This window comes from Lampetra fluviatilis, chromosome 26, assembly GCF_964198595.1.
Source record: "Lampetra fluviatilis chromosome 26, kcLamFluv1.1, whole genome shotgun sequence".
NCBI lineage: Eukaryota > Metazoa > Chordata > Hyperoartia > Petromyzontiformes > Petromyzontidae > Lampetra > Lampetra fluviatilis.
Window position 1 is genome coordinate 12,014,202 of NC_136300.1, and position 22,141 is coordinate 12,036,342.

A 22,141-nucleotide genomic window follows, 5' to 3' on the forward strand; every position below is an offset into this window, starting at 1 on the left:
AGCGAGATCAAATAAAACGCAGCAGTGCCCCCAGTGCACTGTAGAGGTACTACTACTTGATAAGGCTAGACATGGTCGATGTAATGTGTTTAGAAGGATTCAGGAAGAGAGCCTGAGTTATTTCCATACACTCTTCTCTGATGATGATGATGCTTGCCATTTTTAGTGAACAGTACTGGCGGTTCGTCTTGACGGGCACCAATCAGAACCAGGAGCTGAAGGTCTGGTGCACCGTGACGTGGACGTGCCTGCAGACGCTGCGGTCAGTGACCTTCCTGACCCGAGCGTCCTTTCCCTGTCGTACGGAAACTAACGGTGCTAAGAGTTTGCGCTGTTTCTACAAAGCGCTCACAGCATTCCTTCTGTTCAATCGGATAATTTTCAATCCTCTAGAGCAGTGTTTCTCAAACGTTTGTGTCCCGCGGACCACTCGGCCATTGCAAACGTTTCCGTGGACCACACAGCCCCCCCTGCCCCTGGCGACAAGACGCATTTACTTTTATATAAATACCAGTAATACCACAACATGATTTATATTACCGTAACATAAAAAAAAACATGTCAATGGCGCTATCAGATTTTTTTTTATATGGGGGACATTTAGATCTTAGGATCAGGGTACTTAACCTCAAGTAAAACATGTATTAATATCCAAAACAAGAGGGGAATGCTGTGGGAGAGTAAACCCACAGCATTTACAATTCTCCAACACCCCGTTGTGCTCAACTAGTAATGAATGTTTTACATGACAAACCTTACTAATTAGTAATGGCGGATTTAATGACACATTTATATTTAAGCGATTGAACCCAAAAAGCCTCTTATGGATGATATTGGTCGTGAAAGCCTAGTACGTGTTAAACAAATACTGATTTTTGCCGAATTGTTTCACCAAACGTAACTGGAAGTATAATGGTGATGCCTTGGATCTCTGTGTTGCAGATTCTCACCAGACTCGGCAATAAAACTGAGCCTTGATATCACCGCCCAGTATCTGGTTCTTTCAGACGTGCAGCGCAAGGTAAGTCCAACACGTGCACAAGCTTTATAACAATGTGGTAACTTTTATACAATGATGTGGGTTTTTTCCCATTTTAATAATTTTACCGTGGTGTGCAGTGTTGACCCTTTTCCGTTCCGAGACGTCTGCAAGTTGCAGGGTGTGTCCCGTTCTCCGCTGAATCTCAGAACGCGCAAACAGTTCACGTTAGTCTTATTTAGAGAGGCGTAGCGCTGCTGTTTTCAAAGACATTGTACTCACCGCAGAGAACTGTAGCGACACGACCGCACTCTGTTAGCTGGCGCCAAACTGTGCCACACGCCCTCCTACATGGCCTAGTGGGAGCCTCGGTACTACATCTTCTGACCTGAAGACGTTCCGTTCTTCTCATTCTGTTCCAATAACATATACATACGTAATCGTTATCACGTACGTCCTTGGAATGGGAAAGGGTTAATGTGTTGTTTAGCACGTAAGTTTCCACTGCCACTAGTTATCTATGTGTGGTTATGATGAAGCAGTGTTATTTGCTGCTGTTGATGTTGTGCAGGTGCTGTATGTACTCGAGCTGATCCAGAACAAGGATGGACACGCGTACTTCAGTTCGCTGGCTGAGTACCTGCTCACGCACCCCATGCTGAGCTTCGGCATCCGGGAAGTGACGCCGCATCGTGCCGGCCGGCAGAGCGAGCACCAGGAGGATGGGGAGGTGGACGCCGCTGGTGTGTGTGTGTGTGTGTGCACCGGTGTGTGTGTGTGTGCACCGGTGTGTGTGTGCGGAGCAGGAGTGTCGCGGTGAGCGCGCCTTTCTACGAATCTTGCGACCCGAATTCGATTCCCGCTCATGGCCAACACCAGTGATGGTTATCTGAACCGTTCCTGGATCGCCTCCCGTAGGTCGACTTAACCTCAAATTAGTACCTGGTGTGGAGTGTAAATATTGCCACTGGGGAGACAAAGGCGGTTGGGCAAGATACTGGCCATCCACTCCTTTATATGCCGTGCTGGCCTTTATAGGTGCTCGCTAACAGCACTTGCCCCCAACAGTCTGTTAAAGCTGTTTGGGGGGGATCTTGTATCGGGGGATCTTATATCGTGCCTTATCGTAAGGCACTTTACAACAATTCAAAAATTATACATAAGATGATAGTGGTTAAAATAAAGAGTGGGTCATGAAAAGTGGTGGTGTGATTATGGTGACATGAGGGGGGGTAGGCCTGGTCGTACCCACAACCAGGTACTGGTGGCTATGCTACACGTCTGTAATGCAACGCCTTGGAGGCATTGAGGGTTGGTGGTTCACACACATTCATTAAACTCCCCCTCTCTCCATGGGCGTTGAGCTCACCATCTCCTGGCTTGCCCAGGGTATGATGGCAAGTGGGTTCGTTTCCATCTGTACGTGGATTGAGTGTTACCAACCCCCTCCCCTACACCTGTGGGTTTTCTCCAGATACTCCAGTTTCCTTCCTCGTGTATAAACACTCATCAGTGGAGTTGGACAACAACCCAATATGGGACCACAGAGCTTGACAATTTGTGTTCGTGCCGATTCTGGCTTCCCATTCGTCCGTAGTTTATCGTGCATCTGAAGTCCTCTTTGGATCGTTCCTACTCGCAGAGAGCAAAGTTGTGCCCATTACAATCTCTAAATGACGATCCCTTGGAGCCTTCACAACTTAGACAGGACTGTAGCTATGAGAATTTTCGATCCCACTGAATTTTGGAGAGGCACCTGACTACAAAACAATGCTTCTTACTTGTTTGTAACGTGATTATCTTGCACACTTTTGTAGAGCGTCACGGGATGGTGCTGCACATATTTGTCTGGTTAGGCATGACGTCAGTAAGGTGCGGTTTGTCGTAAGCAGGTGTATAAGCATAATTCTACTCTGCTACTGAAAATTACAAATAGTGGTACGAGTGGGTTTCAGCGGTCAAAATTATTTACTTGTCCACCAGAGCCACCCTGAGTCGTATGACTTTCTCAGGAGGGTCCTGCTACATGGGTTTTTTTGTTCTAAGATGTTTGCAGTCAATTCATCAGTCTTTAAAAATGTGGGAGGAAACTGGAGCACCCGGAGAAAACCCACGTGTGCAAAGGGGACAACGCTCTATCTCTGTACAGATGGAAACAGATGGCAATTAGTACACTTGTTGTACAGCCTTCTCCTGGTGAGCATCTCCTCGATGGCCTCACCTGTGCGGTGATCCACGAACCTTGGTTGACCTGGACGATGTATAACTTGTGACCAAGCTGTGCTTTATATCCTCTGCCAGATGGTGTGGAAGATGAGGCAGAGGTCACTGGCGGCGTGCTCATTAAGATCAACTGTGTACACACAAGGTAACAGTCACAAAGTGTGAACTTATCGTCCTCAAGCAAAACCATTTACAGTCTTGGTGAATAATCTAATGTGGTGTTTTATTTATATTCTTTGGGTCTTTCGGTAAAGTCACGTAGATCGGTTGAACCTATCTACGTGACTTTACCGAAAGACCCAAGGAATATTAATTCCTGCAGTCACGAAAGCTTTAAGTCAAGATTTGGTATTTTATTGTTAAGATTTAATTCTGAAGGTTAATGTCAGCCACAGTTGGCATGAGTGTGGACTGCGTGGCTTTTTCACGACCACATCTTTAGCAGATCGGTTGAGTTGGATGGATGGATTACCTTTTGTGGAGATTATATTCAACTCATTGACCAACCTTAATTGGGGGTATGCTTAGTAGAACTCCAAGATGATTCGCTGTGTGTGACTGTTAGAGCGAGGAGAGGTAGTGTCGCTCGCCACGCTACGAACACGGCGACCTGGGTTCGATTCCCACTCACGGTCAAACAGTGACGATTATCTCAACCAGTCTTTGGCCTTCCCTAAGTCGCCTCAAATGATTACCTGGTGCGATGTGTAAACATCGCTATTCTGGAGACTAAGGCGGTCAGGCGTGGTGCTGTCCACCCACCCACTCGTGTGCCATGCTGGCCTTCATAGGTGCTCGCGAACAGCAATTGCCCCAACAGTCTGTTAAAGGCTACATGGGGGATGTTTGTCTTTGTGTCAGAGCCCTGGAGAACGTGCAGATTCTCTTCTGCCCTCCCTCCACGTCTGGAGCCGCTCCTCCGGCGCTCTCGGTCTCCAGCTCTGCTTCGCACGAAGACATGGGTAGGGCTTGCACCGTCAGTCATTTCGGCACTCGCTGTCAAGAGGTCATTGTGGTCAAAGAAAGCCGTTGATGCCACCACACTTCACCAGCGCTAGATCCTACAGCTGCTGCACAGAAAACCTGCAGCCACCTCCAACATCTGCCCTGATCTCTCATCATCTGCTCTTGTATAGACTCACACAGAGACGCATAGACTCGCATACACTCACACATAGAGCCATAGACTTGCACACAGATCCATAGACTCACAGAGAGGCATAGAATCACAGAGAGCTATAGACTCACACGGAGACCCATCGATCTGCCCTAACAAGTCTCCCACCATCTGCCCTTTGGCCTTCTCTTCCCCTAGGTCGCTGGACTCGTAGAGACTGTTCCAATTCCTGTCTCAGAAATCGGTCATATCTACAAAACTCCCTGGCCACGTTCTCTTCCAGACTCGTGCATTGTTGACTGTCTTGCCATGAAATCCCAGAAAACTGTCTCTCTAGACACCTCTACTCAAACGTCTTTCCAACTGCTTGGGCATTACACAGCAAACAAGAGTGAGGGCCGAGCTTGACTTTTACCGAGCCATTTGTGGTTAACGTCGGCAATGTGTCTTCTGAGCTGCCCATAACAATGTGAGGGACGCAAGGGCGACCGGCTGAGATTTTGTCCATTCCGTGAGTGCTTGGGATTTTTTGCAAATGCAACGTCTTCCCCCGTGGCTGCTCCAGTTCTGCGGGACCGGCTCTCGGACATCAGCTCTGACGTTCCCATCGAAGAGACCAGCTCCCAGTCATCTGACTTCCAGCGCACATTTGATGACAACCGCAGGTAAAATAAGCGAATATAACGCCGACGACAACAACAGCACCACTGAATTGCAGCTTGAAAATAGCAAGCGTTTTCTGTTCTCTGCTTTTGTTGTATGATTTGGTACAGTTTTTGAGAAAAAAATATTTTGCTCGTGCTTGTGGCTTCGTTACTTTCACCGTTAACTTCGGCTGTTCAGAATCAGAATTGTAATTTATCCTGGAGGAATCCGATGAGCTATGAAGTTCTTTCTCGCAGATGTCCTGTAGGGGCGGGTCAGCAAGTTACAATAACAAGCGATACAAAAACTATAGGAGTGCAAAATAGAGAAAAGGCATGAAAATCACTAAATGTAATTGAATAGAAATAAAGTCTATGCAGTAAAACCTCGTTATTTTGCTATTTGATCAATCGTAATTGGGATAATTCGGAACGGAATATATGCAGTATTAGTAATTCGCCATGAGCCGTATTGCCGTACCGAATGGTCTAATTTCGGCATGCACGTTGTGCGACGCCACGCACCACGACCAAAACAATGACTCCGTCTGGTGAGCGTGGTGAGCGTGGTGAGCGTGGTGAGCGTGGTGAGCGTGGTGAGCGTGGTGAGCCTGGTGAGCGTGGTGAGCGTGGTGGGCGTGGTGGGCGTGGTGAGCGTGGTGAGCCTGGTGAGCGTGGTGAGCGTGGTGAGCGTGGTGAGCTTGGTGAGTGTGGTGAGCGTTAGTGCAGACCTGTTGTTGCTTTGGACTTTACCTTGTTTATGCACTCTGTACAAGCCAACCCTCTCAGAAATGTCGTCTACACCTACATCAAGAAGTAATAGAAATATAATGAAGTATAAACCCCTTAGTCTTGGAGACAAATCCCTTAGTTTTCCCCTGCAGTGCTGGTTACTGATGTTACTTTTTTGGGAGAATAATTTCTGGAAAACAAATTAGGATTTGTTTTTATTGGGGCAGGAGAGGCACTGGTGGGTTCCATTGCACATTATTCAGAATATTGGATAATTCGGCAAGGCCAAAGCCCCATATGTGTCGAATTAATAAGGGTTTACTAGACTTATGCCCTTCTCCCGCACCTCAGATTAGCATGGTTGGCTGCATACAGTGCGAAAGAAGTTAAACATACATTCCTTTCGATTTTTGTAATTGTAAAACTTCCATCCTTTGCGGTCCATTAGCAGTCATTTCAGCCAAGAAGCTCTCTTTCAATGACGACCCGGCCACAACGGATGAGCACGTTACATGGGAAGGGAGGGCTTAGAGAGGACTGCATCGCACGGCTGATAACAACGGTAGCCAGCATGTTACATGGGAAGGGAGGGTTTACAAAGATAGCATCAGACAAAAGCAGGGACATTTTATAAACATGACTAAGAAAATTTAAATAATAATGAACAACCAGAACTATGTACAATGGATATCCAGCGAGCGATTCAAATGTAACATTATGCATGACATAAGTGAGATGAGCTCTCATGTGGCGTTAATAACGGCACGAATTAACATTTGCATGTCCTGTTTTGAATTAAGTTGTTATAAAAGTGGCGTTTATAAAGCTGCAGTCACAAATGTATTCGCTGATGGCATTTGCAAGTGTGGCAGTAGTAGTCCTCAAGCAATGCCCTCAGCAAATTTACTGTTATTGTCATTTCCATGTGTTCGTTTTCTTGCATCGCCAGCTATATTGTGCATCTTTATTCACCTCATTGTACCGTGCATTTGCGTTCATGATAACTCGCTGATGTCGACTTAGGCCTCGGCAAGGTAAGGTAAAAGGTAAAAACAATGAGAGCCTACCTTTACCCTAACTTTTACCCTTACCCCATACAAATTACCCAATTACAGGGTAATTACTGGGGTACTATACATGAAAAAGGTTTATAACAGGTAAATGCTAGGTAGAGTGCTTTATTCATATAGAATACTCTCGATGATTCCAATTCTAAATGGAGGCCACGGACTGCGCCACGGAGCTTTTAGCAAGCGGTAAACGGTATTTACCGGGTAATACTTCGTGCTACCTTTACCCTACCCTTTACCTTACCCCTTTGGAATGTCAACACCTTTACCCTTTTACCTGGTAAAAAGGGTAAATTACCTTACCTTGCCGAGGCCTATGTCGACTCCAGCTCATAGCTGGCAAAATTAACTTTTGGACTGTGCTGTTGGTATATCTATGAGACCCTTTTTGCCGGTTTCAAGATGATAAAAAAGATGTTTTACCCTTCTCGGCAGTAATACAGGAGGTATATTCTTGGTTCTTTCGGTAAAGTCACGTAGAAGGGAAATAATAAAATAAAAAATATATAAAACAATAAAAATTCTCATGACGTTTCGACTGTAACACAAGCAATCATCATCAGGTGTGATATCCACAGCAAGAAAATTTGAAAAAGTGGCGGTTTTTCCTAACGTCAGGACCACAGACAGCGATTTGGCAGTTGGCCAGATGGACGAGTCCATCTATGTTCGGAAAAGAGGAGGGGGGAAAAGAAAATTGAATGCGGTCTGAAAGTCACCTTAAGCGTGAACACAATTAAGACCCGAAATGGTTTATCAAATCCTTCCAATGATTGCTAAGCCAGAATCCATCTTCTCGGTTGAAATAGTCTCTGTGTTTGTATATGTGGATAGCCTCATGAACGAATCTCATGGTAGCCAGATGGCTTGCAGAGAACCTCTGTCTTGGAGAAGTCAATGTCATGTGAGGCTATTCACATATATACAACACAGAGACAATTTCAACCGAGAAGATGGATTCTGGCTTAGCAATCATTGGAAGGATTTGATAAAATCATTTTGGGTCTTAATTGATTGTGTTCACGCTTACGGTGACTTTCAGACCGCATTCCATTTTCTTTCCCCCCCCCTCCTCTTTTCTGAACATAGATGGACTCGTCCATCTGGCCAACTGCCAAATCGCTGTCTGTGGTGCTGACAGGAAAAACCGCCACTTTTTTCAAATTTTCTTGCTGTGGATTTCACACCTGATGACGATTGCTTGTGTTACAGTCGAAACGTCGTGAGATTTTTTATTGTTTTATATTTTTATTATCTTATTATTTCCCTTCTACGTGACTTTACCGAAATAACCAAGCATATGAATCCCTGCAGTCACGAAAGCTTTAAATTAAAAATTAATACAGGAGGTGTTAACCTGTGCAGACACGACGTATGGACACCTATTGCAAGGGATCCAGTATTACAGCCATATTTGTGATTTGTAACTTTGATAGTTCTTGTGTTGCCTTGGTATAGTCTGGGACTGTTTTTGTTGTTGTTTTGCTCCCTTGCCCAAAGCTTGCATTGGGTGTTGACAGATCAGCAAAAATGTATTTACTTATGCAATTTCTATTTACATACATATTTATTTACCATGACTTGCTTACCTTTTCTCTATTTTACACTCCTATCGTTTGTTGTATTGTTTGTCGTAACTTTTGCTGACCCGCCCTCAACTGGACAGCCGTGAAAAAGAGCTTAACAGCTCAGCGGATTCCTCCGGGATCAATACACAATCTTGACTCCGTCGATGGCTCGTGGGTACAGGGAGGACATCCTGGGAAGGGTGGACCTGGGTGGGGGCGCTGCCCTGCTGAGTCCCGGACTCGGAGGCAGCGCGGGAGAGCTCGCCCGCCCCGAGGACTTCATGTCTCCACTCACGCCGGCGGGGGCCCTGCCCGACGACGCCAAGCTGCAGCTCAAGACCCCCGACGACTTCATGAGCAGCTTGGTCCCCAAGCAGGTGCTGCCCTGGTTCACAATAACCACCAGCGAGCCACCGCCGACTCTCTCTGGCTGTGTTGTTTATAGATTAGTTGGCTGTAGTTTGCCTCTGTGGCTACGTTGGCTGATGTCTACTCACGTAACATTGATATACCTGCTTATTTAAATTATGAATTTCCTCGTGTATTTGGTGCTCCGTGTGAAAGCCACATCCAAAAGCATTCGTGAAATAAATAGATTAGTTTGGCAAAAAGCACAAAGCCAGCTCAAGAGTGCCAAACCATATGTAAATGAGTTTTACTCCTGTGATGATGGTAACATTATAAAATTAAAATCTATAAAAAAAATACTTGTGGCATAACAAACGTGAGATCAACCAAAAAATTAAGACTCTACTGGGTTTACAAAGCATGTTTTAGAAAGATGATGGGTAGATCTGAATGTTTTCTGTTTTACAATTCCAACAAACGCACTCCTTGTGTTACAGCTGGGGCTTGGCTCTCCAACGGGCAGTGGCAGTTCTCTGACTGCAGTGACGGTGATTGGAAGCAATGTGTGAGTAGTGCCTGTGTGCAGCTCTCGCTTGTGACACACATTTTGTCTAACAGACTTCACGGCACTGGCTGTAGGAGGCGGCTTGATATTTGTCATTTTTTGTGACACGCTGTACCGAAAGTGCTCACAGTCTAAAGTAACGACAACTTTGGGGGAGTTTAACACGTAGGCTTTCGCGACCAATAATCACAATAAAGGTTTTTTGAGGTAAGGACGCGGTGCATCGCTCGGCACGTGGTCGGCTGACGTCATCATCCTTGTCTTGCAGCCTTTCTCAGAGCCCCCTCATGTCACCGGTGAGCAGCATGACGCTCACCCCTGGCAGCAGCCTGCACAGCTCCCTCAGCATGCCTCCGGGGGGGGGCTCACACTGCGGGGTGAGTGACGCCGCCGTTGCTTTCTTGTTTTCCCGCGCACCGTCGGCCTCGTGCACGCGATGACAGCGCGTGATGATCGCGCTGGCGCGCCGTGTGCCTCTTCCCCGCCCCCCCCTCGCAGGCCTCTCCCCTCGCCATGGCCGACTTGACCAACGCGTCTCCTCCGCGAGAGCTCCGCTCGCCCGACGTCATCTCCTCGGCCTCGTCCAATTCCACCCTGCCCCAGGTCATCCCCGAGGTGGCGTCCGAAGCTGTGCAGAGGGGCATGCGGGACTCGGCCGAGCCGGGCGCCCGCCTGGGCTCCCCGCGTGAGCAGAGCGGCCTTCTTGGGCAGGCGGGCAGCCGTCCTCGGTCCCCCGACGCCCCTAGCAGGGGGTCGTTTGGCTCCATGGAAGTACCCCCGTTGGATGCCGGACCTCGCCTGGTCTCCCCACTCGGGCAGAGCAGCTTGGGGACCGTCGCCGGCCAGCGTCAGATGCCCGACAACGTGCTCAGGGGCACCTACAGCCTCGGTCGGCATTCTCCATCTGAGGCAGGGGGGCACCTCGCTCCCTTGGCCAGGCAGGCCGCCCCGGGCCAGGTGGTCGGGCCGCAGCGGGCAGCCGAGAAGGAGGATCCTCCGCGGCAGCTCTACGGGCAGCAGCAGCAGCAGCAGGAGCAGCAGCAGCAGCAGGAGCAGCAGCAGCAGCAGAACGCCGCGTCCACCAGCCCCGCGTGGCCGGCGGCTCCTGACCTCACGCGAGAGACCCGGGGTGGAGTCAAAGTCAGGTAAGTCGGCACCGCACCATCGGAAGGCTCCAGAGTTCAAACGGCCATTTGGCAGGAACTCCCCAGATCCAAGTCCTCTTCCCTCCTACCTCCCAAACGACACGTACGAACACTCAACAAATATCGCATCTGCCCCCACCACCGCCGGTAAAAGTCAAAAGTTGTCATAATGAGTGCAGCGAGCTTTGCGTTGCACGGTGTAACTAGGGAAAATAAGACGCGAACCATTCCTCGTCGGTGTGACGCCCGCCCACTGGCCCGGCTGCGGTGGCTTTCGGGGCCGCGCTAGAGCTGGCGGATCGTTCGCGGAGGAAACAAGGTCGGCTCCACGGCCGTTTGTGCTTTTTGTCGCTTCAGCTCGGACGAGGACTTGGCGATGCGCCGGCAGCGAGCGTCGCCATCGCGCGAGCGCCAGCACCTCACGGCGGAGCAGCAGGAGAGTCAGGACGCGAGCTCGGAGCACAGGTGCCTCCGCGCAGACGCCCCGCCAGCAGCCGCGTGTCGCGCTGCCGTTTTAATAACGCTTTATTATTTACCGTGCGGGCCAGTCGGTTATTATAATTTATAATAGTTGACTTGTTTATCCAGGAGAACCACGCTGAGTCGTAGGACTCTCTTTTTTCAGGAGGTTTCTGCTCCCTGGGGATTTTATTTTCAGAAGTTTTCAGCCAATTTACTGATGAGTCTTTACCGTGGCACGTGAGGGTGCAACGCTCTATCCCCACATTTTGTATATTTTACGCCTATATATTTGTAGCGTGGATTTTTCTCCGGGTCTTCTGGATTTTCCTTCCACATTTAGAATCAACGTGCATTTAGGGTATTTGGCCGCTGTAAATTTCCACATGACGAGCCACTTCGTTGAGCTGTCATTTGTGGCCAGGTCACTTCTGAAAAAGAGCTACACAGCTCAGTGGGACTTACCCGGTAAAAAAAACAAATCTTGCTTTTTCTTTTGGTTAGCACTGTGCTACATGCTTACCGGTCACTTTTCACTCCAGCCTGACCAAAGTGCTGCATAGCTTGCAGTACTTGCTGCTGCAGGTCTAACATATGTTCAGTATGTGGTGTTTTCTTGTAACATATATTTGTTTAATGTATGGCAGCCCCTGTGAGAATCCCCGCTATTCGTGCTGTGATGCCTGGACACGGTAGTAAACTCGTGCTGCGCCAAACGCACTGGTACTGAGAGCTCTCGTCATCCCGCCGTGCGGCGAGGACACAAAGGGCCTGGTGTGTACGGTAGAAGGTCAACATCGCTAAACATGATGCACTGCCTGCATCAAGACCTGATGTAGGCAGTGATGAGAAGGAAACTGGCACTGTTTAGACACATGTAGGATGGATAACAACAGGAAATTCAAAGTTTGTTGTTAGGAAAAATGGAAGGAACTGGAAAGTCGAGGAAGACCTAACAGAATGGCTTGAGGACAAGAGATTTGTGCCAGAAAGATGTGGCACTGCTTGAGCATAATGGCACAAGGCAGAGGAAAGTGGAAACAAATGACAACATGTGCAGTGGACACCTGTGGGCCATCTGCCCATGGATCGTGATGATGATGACGAAACAAAGTCTTTCCTCTCCCCGTCATCAGTGATCAGGATGAGGAGGTTGCCTTCCTGTCATCGCCCGCGGGCGTTGTGGCCGGCGCGGGGGCGGCCGTCATTGCGGGGCCGCACCGGGGGCCTCCGTCTCAGCCGGGCTTCCGCGACCAGAAGGGCCGCGTGTCCCCTCGCCTGTCTCCAAAGTCGCGACGCAGGGCCACCCGCGAAGAGAGGTGCCGCCCCAGCTCCTTGAGCAGCGCGACCAAGCGGAGCCACGCACCAGAGAAACACATTCACTTGAATAGGACGATGGTCTCCATCTAAAAGTGTGTGTTTTGTGTTTCTTTTTGTACTTTGCAGTGAAAGAGCATCTCATCCATCAGCTTCTGACCAGGTGGGTGCATACATCTCATCGTTTGTTAAGTCGCTGATCGCCTCTTGGCACTGACGCATTGAAGGGTGCGCGCATTCAGTACTCGGGATTAGTCGATGAGAATCTGCATCTTTACTTATCCTGGAGGAATCCGATGAGCTATGAAGCTCTTTTTCACAGATGTCCATTGTGGGGGTAGGTTAGAAAGTTGCAATAATAAACAATACAAAAAAGCGAGGGCAAATTCAGGGGAGAGCGGCCTCCTCTAGGTGCCGGTAGCACCGTTGACGCTCGGAGGCTGCATTACAAATGCTTTTTTTCCCGAACACCCATGGGTGTAATTCGTCCCTGCCGTGTGGTGATTCCAGGCGAGGGAGGATGGGCAGGCGGCCATGCTGGCGTGCTTCACGACGCTGCAGACCAAGCTGGCGGCCATCTGGAGCCGGCAGGAGGAGATGGTTCGCGGGATGGAGGCGCGAGGGGAGGCGCTGAACAACGCCCTCTTGAGCCGCATGGAGGCCTCGCTGGCCAAGTCTCGAGAGCAGGACCGTATCCTGCGTCGGGGTGCTGCCACGTCACGTCCGCTTCAAGCGCACACCGTTCGTTTAGTCCTCAGACAATGAACGCGTAGCCATGCCTCGAGCGTCGATTCATTCTCGCCTGCGTTTGCTTCATCAGGGTGACGGGGACCGATGGTCGTGATTCTAATCCTCATGTACGGGAGTTGGGCCGATTGCTAGTTTTTTATGAGCTGGGAGTTGACCCATTTGTTGAAGTGACCCAAGTTTATACAGGAGTTTGGGAAAAGAGGCCAGCAGTTGATGGGAATAAGCAGAAAGAGACGTTTTTTTACCTGCAGTGGTGTGGTTGAGTAGACGAGTGGGTGAGTGAGTGATTTGGAGAGTGTGACTGTCGCGGTTAAAGCGTTGCGCTTTGAACCCGATGACCCGATTCGATTCTCGCTCACGACCAATAGCAGGGGCAAATATTTGAACCCATCCCGAGCCTCTTTTCGGTCGACTCGGCCTCAAATAAGTACCTGGTCTGATGTGTAAATGTCGCTACTGGGGAGACAAAGCCAACCGGGCGTGGTGTTGGCCACCCACCTCCTCCTGTGCCGAGCCAGTCTTCATAGGTGCTCACTAACAGCACTTTCCTCAACAGTCTGTTAAGGCTATATACTCAATGGATATTTCTAAATGTGGAGGGTAAACCCGGAGGATCCGGATAAAAATCCACGCGACCACCGAGAGATAGAACACGCAAACTCCAAATGTACATCAGGGGTCGGCATCGAATCCACAACCTCCTGCTTACCAGGCGAGGGAGTGAATTGTCGTGCGGAGGCAGGACGTCCCTGCTGGAGAAGTTGCTCCCTTGACGTGTGACCCAGAGGCCTGGTTCACCACGAAGCTGCAGCAGCACGAGGACCGCGAGCGAGCGCTGCAGCAGCAGCTGCAGCACAACCTGACGCAGGCCATGTCCGGCGTGGTGGCAGCCCGCCTCGATAAGGGAATGCGTGATGAAGTCAAGAAGCTCTTCCCCCAGGGTGAGCGTCGTTCGTCCACTCGCACGACCGCGCTGCCTCGGCACGGCCACGTCTCTGGGCGATGACTGATCCTGGGCTCTGGGAGCCTTTTGAAGCCAAAACCAGGGTCTGGTATCGCTTCACGTGTTATTCATGCCCTCGCTGTTGAATGTTCGCTTGGACTTTTTTTAAGGTGTGGGGTGGAGGGATGTGCGATTGGCGAGTAAAAATGCCTCTCTATCTCAGCGATCGCAAAAGCGGTGGAGCCGTTGGCAGCGCAGCTGACGAGCACGATGGCAGCCAAGCTGACGGCAGCAGAGGTCTCCACGAGAGATGGCATCGCCAAGATGGTCAAGGCCAAGGTGTGTACCTCCTCCATCCTGATGGGCGCTCTGGTACAATAAAAGCAGACTGCGACGGAATCGCCAATCTTGCTGATGTTAGCTCAGCGAATAAAGGGGGCATGTCACACAACTACTTTATCAAAGTATTGCTTGCCAATGAATCGATTGCCAATTATTTAAATTGCCAGTGATTCTATTGCCCATGAATTGTTGTGAATCGACCGTTTCAAGATGGCTGTCCGATCAACTTTGAACTGGGTGCCGGATCGACTGAGCTGAATCAATACAAATTCACCTTGATTCATGATCCACAGTACCATATCTTGGCAAACACCACACCTACTTTCATACATGGGCAAATCTCTCATCAATGATGTTGTCAGGTGTGTGATATTGTATTTTAGCGCCAACGGGTGCACTCATGGTTAAGGGATACAGGAGGGGTGGCTGTACAAGCACTACGGTGACTTAAACATGAATCTTTTTTCAGTGAATTTATTGATTTTATTCTTTTACGTGGGAGAGAAATATTCGTCCCTGAGCGGTTTTACGAGTGGCCCTGTGGCGTTACCGCAGTGAAAAGACAGGAAGTTACACCAGCGAATAAATCATAACGTATATTTAACTTGTTTCGCACCGTACGTAGCCAACCGTGCTCATCGGAGCTGCGGACACACAGTAGCAGACACTTTCGAGGAGGAGAACAACATTTGGCCCCTGCACCACTCAAGTAACACTGGCAGCTAACACAGATATAGCACAAACTCGCACGTCGGCATCTGAGAGAACTTCGATCAAGGAAGGAGTTTAAATTGGTCAGGGAATGAGGAGGAAATTAAGCCGAAAGCACGAAGCTCGTGAACTTGACTGTGAATTCCGCCCTTGTTTTTCCATGCGCGTGAATCTCCCAGGCAACTTCGGATGCCATCGGCAAGGCAGCAGCGGAGTGCCTCCAGGGCCCCATGCAGGTCGCCTTCAGGGAGGCCTTCCAGGGCTCGGCCGCCCCGGTGTTCGACCGCGCTTGCCAGGCCCTGATGCAGCAGATCAACGAAGTGTTCCACCGCGGCACCCATGAATGTCAGTGGCCCTCGTTACACACGCAGACGCACACTCGCAGACACACGCACCCACACGCAAAGACAAGACAAAGGTTCCCCGTATAGGGGGGTTGGGGGCGAGGCAACGGCGTTACCGTAGTGCCGCTATTGTCTGCGCAGTGCGCAATCTACCAGTGCTAAAACTGTACTTACTTATCTACCAGTTATGTGTTACTTATTTATTGGATATTTACCTTTGTTACTTATTTACTGTTTTACGTTCACTCGTTTCCAGTTAGTTTGTTTTCTTTGTGCACGTTATGATTTTAACGTTAACAGTTGATAGTGGAATGTATTACAAATGTAAACTTCGTATTAATATGATGGAATTAAGCTGCGGTAACGACGTTAAAGATATGAATGCATGCGGGGTATATGGAGGCGCGGGCTATCTGAAATTTGTTTTACACAAAAAGCTTTTTTTGCGGGGTATATGCGTCTGCGGGTTATATGCATATGCGGGAAAATACAGTAACTGCATGCTGCATAACCTATGCGGTTTACCCATTTTGCGGATTAACCGCGCACCTGAGATTTTGACATGAATTAATAACTCATGGATTTTCCCTGAAAGCCGATTTAACAATCTAAAAATAGTTGTACATTTTTATTCTTGGAAATGTATAGTACAAATCACGTGCTTAAACCGTACAAATATGTGCTCTGGTACTGGTAGGAATCACCTGGTTCCACCAGCCCACAGGGGATTATTGTGTCCGTCCGTCGTGTATCCAAAAATGGGAGGGGTGGGGCTGGGTGGAGAGGGACTGGGTGGGGCGGGTGGTGCTGGGTGGGAGGGGTGGGGCTTGGTGGGGAGGGGCTGGTCACCCCGTGGTGCCCTTATAAAACTCAGCGTTTAACCTACTCACGCCGGCTTGTGCCCGCCCTCACAGTCGGCCATATTTGCGGAATACACCACGCCGCCGTTGACACTGGCCATTGACCGAGCAACCCAACGTTCCTACCAGCTCCCTCCGCAGGAATGTGTTTAATCCGAAATCCACGTGATCACCTCTACAGTACAGTAGTTGCATATTTATAAAACAGTGGGCGGAGTTTGATTGATTTTGATTGGCATGGCTCTCCTATTCTTTGTTTTGTTCATTAAGAAATTATTTTCTTTACTGAAACTTAATTTTCCCTATATTTGTGGTTCTTGGCATAGAGATCCGAGGAAAATGTTATATTCTTAGTTTATCCGCGATTTTGAATTATCCGTGGCTGGCCTCCCCGTCATTAGCGTGGATAATCGAAGTCTACTTTCGTGTACAGGGATTGAGTCCGCCCCAATCCCCTGCACTCGTGAGTTCTTCTCTAGTTATTCTCTTTTCCTCCCATGCATTATTTAACCGTTCGTTAATAGAATAAAATCAACATCCACGATAGGCCCACAGAGCTTGAGCCTTTGTTGGCACTGCTTCTGGCTATTGTCGTGGAGCCTCTGCGAAAAACGGACAGTGCGCGCGTTGGAAATTCGGCGGAAATTTTTTTCAACGTCATTTGAACGACGCTGTACTCGCGTGATAAAATATTCTCAAGCGTGAATAATAATTACAGCTTGTATCGAGAACCTTTCCTAAAACCGCAAGGCACTCTACATTAAGGGGTGTTTTGGTAAGAAGTGGCTCAATTAAAATAAGCAATACCTTCAGGGAGAGGAATAATTTTTGGCAGAAGGACTTGAAGATCCCAACTTAACCAGACTCCCTGAAACAACCTTCAGGAGACCATTCCACAATCCGGGTACTACAGAAACAAAGGTCCAGAGAATTCCACGGTCCGGGTACCATGGAAACGAAGGCCCATATAGTCCCACAGACCGGGTTCTACAGAAGCCAAGGTCCGATCACCCGTGAGCTTCGTTCTTGTTCCTTACAATATGTGCCTGCTCGTCGTCACGGTTTCAGATGTGCAGCAGCTGGAGAGCCACCTGGCGGCGCGGAGGCAGGCGGACCAAGGTGCGTTGGAGGGCATGGGCACGCAGCTGCAGCAGGCCCTGATGGCCATGCAAGCCTCCACGCAGCAGCTGGCACCAGCGCTGTCTGCCAGCGTGCATACGGATATACAGGCGCAGATGCGTGACGTATCGTGCAGGTAGGTGGCTACAGACAATCAAATAGGTCGGTGCGTTTCACCATGAATTGTCAAGTTCGACGATGTTCCCGTGCGCGTGTGCCTTGGTGTTCATTGGTCATCTCGGCCACAAAAGAGTACCTGGTGCTGTGTGTAAACATCGCCACTGGGGGAGACAAAGGCGGCCGGGCGTGGTGCTGGCCACTCACTCCCTCGTGTGCCGTGCCGGCCTTCATAGGTGCTACTCGCTAACAGCACTTGGCCCAGATCTCTGTTAAGGCTGTATGGGGGATCTTTTTCTTGTATGTATCTGTACCCCAATCTGTGGCTCATGTGGAATGAATTCTGTGTATGGTCTCCTGTGTGTGCCCCTTTGTATGTATACTGATATGAAGCCTTGTGTATTCTGTGTGTGTGCCTACCCATGCGTGTATACTCCGATGGTGTGCCAGTAACCCCATATGTGCGTGTACCCGCGTGTGTGTAACTGCGGGGAGTGGTAGTGTAGCGGTTAACACGCTGCGCTACGAACCCGGCGACCCGAGTTCGATTTCCGCTCATGGCCAGCACCAGTGACGATTATCTGAACCGGTCCTGGGCCTCCCATAGGTCGACTCGGCCTCAAATGAGTACCTGGTGCGGTGTGTAAACATCGCCACTGGGGAAACACTCGGCTGGCCATGGTGTTGGCCACCCGCCCCTTGAGTGCCATGCCAGCCTTCATAGGTGCTTGCTATAACAGCACTTGCCCCAAAAGTCTGTTTCAGGCTATACGGGATCTTTGTCTATGTGCCTGTACCCGTGTGTGTGTGTGTAACTGTGGGTGTGTGTGCGCGTGTAACCGTGTGTGTGTGCGTGTAACCGTGTGTGTGCGCGTGTAACCGTGTGTGTGTGCGTGTAACCGTGTGTGTACTGTGTAACCTTGTTTGTGTAACCATGTGTGTGCATGCACCCGACCCGTGTGTGTAACCATGTGTGTGTACCAGTGTGCATGCACTAGTGTGTAACCATGTGTGCGTGTGTGCGTGTAACCATGTGCGTGCGTGCAGCCTGCAGGAGGGCCTAACAGGGACGGTGCGCCGGGTGGTGCGCGAGGAAATGGCGTTGGCGCTGAAGGAGCAGCACGCGACCGTGACCAACAGCATCATGCAGGCTGTGCGCTCCGCGGCGAGCACGCCCGTGCCGTCCGCGCACCACCCCCCCATCGACTTCCGTGTGCAGCAGGAGCACATCATGCAGCTGTTGCAGCAGGGACAGATTAACCAGGCGTTCCAGCAGGTGAGGACAACCGACCGACCGGCCACTGCCCGCGACGACGATTTATTTGCTGTGCGATTCTCGCCCTCGATGCCAATTTGCAGTGTCGGTAATCTGTGGGAAAAGACAAATTTTGATTGGGTCGTAAGTTTCAAGTTCGTTTTTGCGTAACTCGGTGCGAGAACGCAAGACGCGGGGATAGATAGTCTCATTTACAAGAGTGACCCGCGTCACCAAAATGACGAAAGCAATCAAGGAGGAAAAACAACCGCGTTACAGAGGTTCAAATCGAAAACGGTGCAATAAAAATTGATCGCACAGCACACAGTGTGCCCGTGGGTGTGCGTGAGTAATCAACTCCGACCCAAATGAGCACCTGGTGTGGTGTGTCGTAAACATCGCTACTGGGGAGACAAATGTGGCGCGACGTGGTGCTGGCCCCCCACCCTCTCTGTGTGCTGTGCCGACCTTTATAGTTGCTCGCTTAACAGCACTTGCCCCAACAGTCGATCAAAGCTATGGCGGGGGAGGAGGGGATCTTTGTACGTTTGTGCGTGTCACGCCCTCGCAGGCAGCTCTCACCCCTGCTGCGTCTCTCTCCCGCGCTCAGGCTCTGACGGCCGCAGATCTGGAGCTGGTGCTGTTTGTGTGCGAGACGGTGGACCCGGCGCAGGTGTTCATACCTGGGTCGTGCCCCCTCACGCAGCCTGTGCTTCTGTCGCTGGTGCAACAGCTGTCGATGGACCTCGCCGTACACACCAAGACCAAACTCCGGTGGGTGTGCGCTGCCCACCCTCCAACCCCCCCGACTCCCCCCCCCACCCCCCTCCGGCTCTTCGTCCTGTCTCCACGCCTGCCTGTTGGCTGTTGCTACTGCTCTGAAGGGCGCTGCTCTCTACAGTGCTTGTAACACAGCCTTAGCCGGCGAATGTGCAACAACGGAGGTTGTGGTGCGGCGTGCAGTGAAGCAGCAAGACTATAGGCCGTGGCATACTGAAGTCACGGCCACAGTTAAAATATATCACTCGATTCTGCAAAATTCATCATTGCAATTAAGCCTCACACCTCTGTATATCATCAATTGTTTGCTCTCAGAAAGGATTTAGAAGCAGTATTTTTTCGTGCATGACACCCCGTGTAAGAGGCATACGGTATGCAAAAATAAAGGAGCTGCTTTAACTCGGTAAATAGTAAAACAAAAAATCGACTGCAAATTACTCGATTGATAAACGCAGCAACCTCACCCTCTATCAGGGCTCTCATGAGAAAGAGTTGACACTCAGTGAAGCGTTCCTAGGCAAACACGCACAACGATAATAATAATTCTGATCTCTTTCTGCGTCCGCGTCCAGGTTCCTGGAGGAGGCGGTGATGTCTCTGGACCCCCAGCACTCGATCACGCGCGAGCACTCGGCCACCGTGCTGGTGCCCGTGCAGCAGAAGATGCACGCCTTCCTCGCCGCCGACCAGCGCGGACAGTTCTCCAAGCAGGCGCGCATCCTGCTCATGGCCGTCGGCTCCCTGCTCAACCGCCACTCCTGACCCCCACCCCCCTTACCGCCACCCTCCCACCCCACCACCCTCACCACCGCCTTCCCGCCTCACCACGCCCCGCACACAACCCGGCTCACTCACTCCTTTCTTCCTCCTGCGGTCCCACCCGACTGCGGTTAACGAAACGTAGTTCTGCTCACGAGCAAGGTCGGGTTTGGTCACGTTTTGTTTAACCCGGGTAAGAACTCGAGAGAGACCAGGGTCAGAGTCTCTCTCTCGCAAGAGTGTCCTGAGCAGCGTCCTGCCGTCCATTACCCAGGGGGTGGCTGTGTCAAAAGAATGTTTTGAGTGGCTCCGTGTCCAATTTTCATGGCTCACCGGCCTGATGTGACCTAAAGATTCTTTTGGATTGAGAGAGCACGGCCTCACGCGACGACCAAAGGGCTTCCTCAAAGTCCGTGGTGGCGAGATGTTTACTCCCTCGCCTGGTATTTGGGTTCGATCCCGACTTTTGACGCCTGCTGTATATTTGGAGTTTGCATGGCTGTCTCGCCGTGCTTGCGTGGATTTTTCTCCGGGTCCTCCAGTTTTATCCCTCCACATTTCGAGACGTGCGTTTAGAGTATTCGGTTGCTATACATTTCCACGTGATAAGGGACTTCGTTGAGCTATCATTTGTGGCCAGGTTTCTTCTAAAAAAGAGCTACATAGCTCACTGGGCCTTACCTGGTGAAATAAAATAGTTGAGATGGTTGAACTACCATGGGCGGACTCGCACGCCCTTGTCTTCACAGCAGCACGTGTTGGTGAGTGTCGCTAATCAGCCAGTTTTCCTTTGTTTGTGGAAGATGTGAATGTTGTTGATGCCGTTCATGTAGGTGTCTATACCTGATGAGGTTACAATCGGGTGGTTACCAGGGGTAAAAACATTGCCTAGGTTCCATGGAAGCCTTAACGTTGAGTTTCATTGCCGAAAATGCAGTCGCGTCTGGTTGGGAACACCGTTAAAAAAATTGAGCATCTTACTCTGCTGTGAAAACAGCCGAAGTGCTGGATAGGTCAGCCGGCTTGGCAGGATGTGTGCATCGCCGCATGTAGGAGCGTTCGGGGGCGGTCGGCGATCGCTCGCTCAAAAGTCGAATGGTTGGGTGGGCGACTTCTAGCGGTAGTCGAGCCAGAGTTCCAGGTCCCACGTGCGTCACGTCAAACTACATTCAGACCCCCCCCCCTTCCGTCCGCCCCCCCCCCAGCCTTGAGCTCTCGTTGGCTGTGGCATTTATTTTAGTCTTAGTGGTTAAGTCTTGAGCGTTTTTGAGCGACAGGAAGCCACCACCCCAGTTTTATACAGTCGCTCACGTACGAGCTGGCGAGTGCTGCATACGTTTCTTGTTTTGTTTTATAAGTTAGTCGCAGTTTGAAAACACGTAGTGCTCTGTTACCACTGATTTTGCGTTTGGGTTCAAATATCTGCACAGTTGAGTTGTTTTCTTTTATTACGCAAGTAAAGTGTAATCGCGTCAAGGACTGATGTGTGTTCTCGGACATCCTGAATGAGTCGGTTCCCATACCCATCTGCCCCCCTCCCCCACTCTCCGTTGATCGACCACGACTCTGAACGATTTCACGTTGAGCGGCGCGAGCGGGGAAGCGGCCGGGATGACCAAACACCGGATAATCCTCGGAATGCAACGGCAACAGCAGATGGTGAGGCCTTCACAGAATACAAATAGATTCGGAGATCGGCTGAGGTACGACCGCGATGTCTTCGCGAGTGGTGGGACGACGGCGTTGAGATCGCTGTGCGGGTTGGCAGAGCCGTTCTTAGGGCGATGGCGAATTGGGGCGATCGCCCCGTCCCCCACGCTTTGGGGCGGGCGGAGGGGGCGCGTCTGAACGTCAGGGTGTCAGATGTAATACTTCTGGTTTAGTTTGAAGTCATTGGGGAGGGGGGACCCACGCGCTGTGATTTGCCCCGGGCCCCATACCCCCCATGCCCTCCCCCTATGAACGGCCCTGGGGGTCGGGGTGAGGTGGGGAGA

The 22,141-nt window shown here is 50.4% G+C and overlaps 1 protein-coding gene across 1 annotated transcript in view; it reads left to right on the forward strand.

The window, feature by feature from the left end:
• Window positions 1–21,627, forward strand: part of EDC4 (enhancer of mRNA decapping 4) — a 29,213-nt gene extending 7,586 nt beyond the window's left edge. Inside the window, exons 10-30 of the mRNA XM_078868790.1 lie at window positions 167–262; window positions 943–1,021; window positions 1,551–1,722; window positions 3,281–3,347; window positions 4,064–4,164; window positions 4,885–4,984; window positions 8,515–8,710; window positions 9,179–9,246; window positions 9,515–9,623; window positions 9,745–10,391; window positions 10,749–10,856; window positions 11,987–12,169; window positions 12,297–12,330; window positions 12,678–12,858; window positions 13,703–13,858; window positions 14,084–14,199; window positions 15,093–15,258; window positions 17,186–17,372; window positions 18,401–18,629; window positions 19,219–19,382; window positions 19,961–21,627. Coding sequence (XP_078724916.1) covers window positions 167–262; window positions 943–1,021; window positions 1,551–1,722; window positions 3,281–3,347; window positions 4,064–4,164; window positions 4,885–4,984; window positions 8,515–8,710; window positions 9,179–9,246; window positions 9,515–9,623; window positions 9,745–10,391; window positions 10,749–10,856; window positions 11,987–12,169; window positions 12,297–12,330; window positions 12,678–12,858; window positions 13,703–13,858; window positions 14,084–14,199; window positions 15,093–15,258; window positions 17,186–17,372; window positions 18,401–18,629; window positions 19,219–19,382; window positions 19,961–20,150 — 3,349 coding nt within the window. The 3' untranslated portion in view covers window positions 20,151–21,627. The remainder of the gene's footprint in view (window positions 1–166; window positions 263–942; window positions 1,022–1,550; window positions 1,723–3,280; window positions 3,348–4,063; window positions 4,165–4,884; window positions 4,985–8,514; window positions 8,711–9,178; window positions 9,247–9,514; window positions 9,624–9,744; window positions 10,392–10,748; window positions 10,857–11,986; window positions 12,170–12,296; window positions 12,331–12,677; window positions 12,859–13,702; window positions 13,859–14,083; window positions 14,200–15,092; window positions 15,259–17,185; window positions 17,373–18,400; window positions 18,630–19,218; window positions 19,383–19,960) is intronic.
• Window positions 21,628–22,141: the final 514 nt, after the last annotated feature.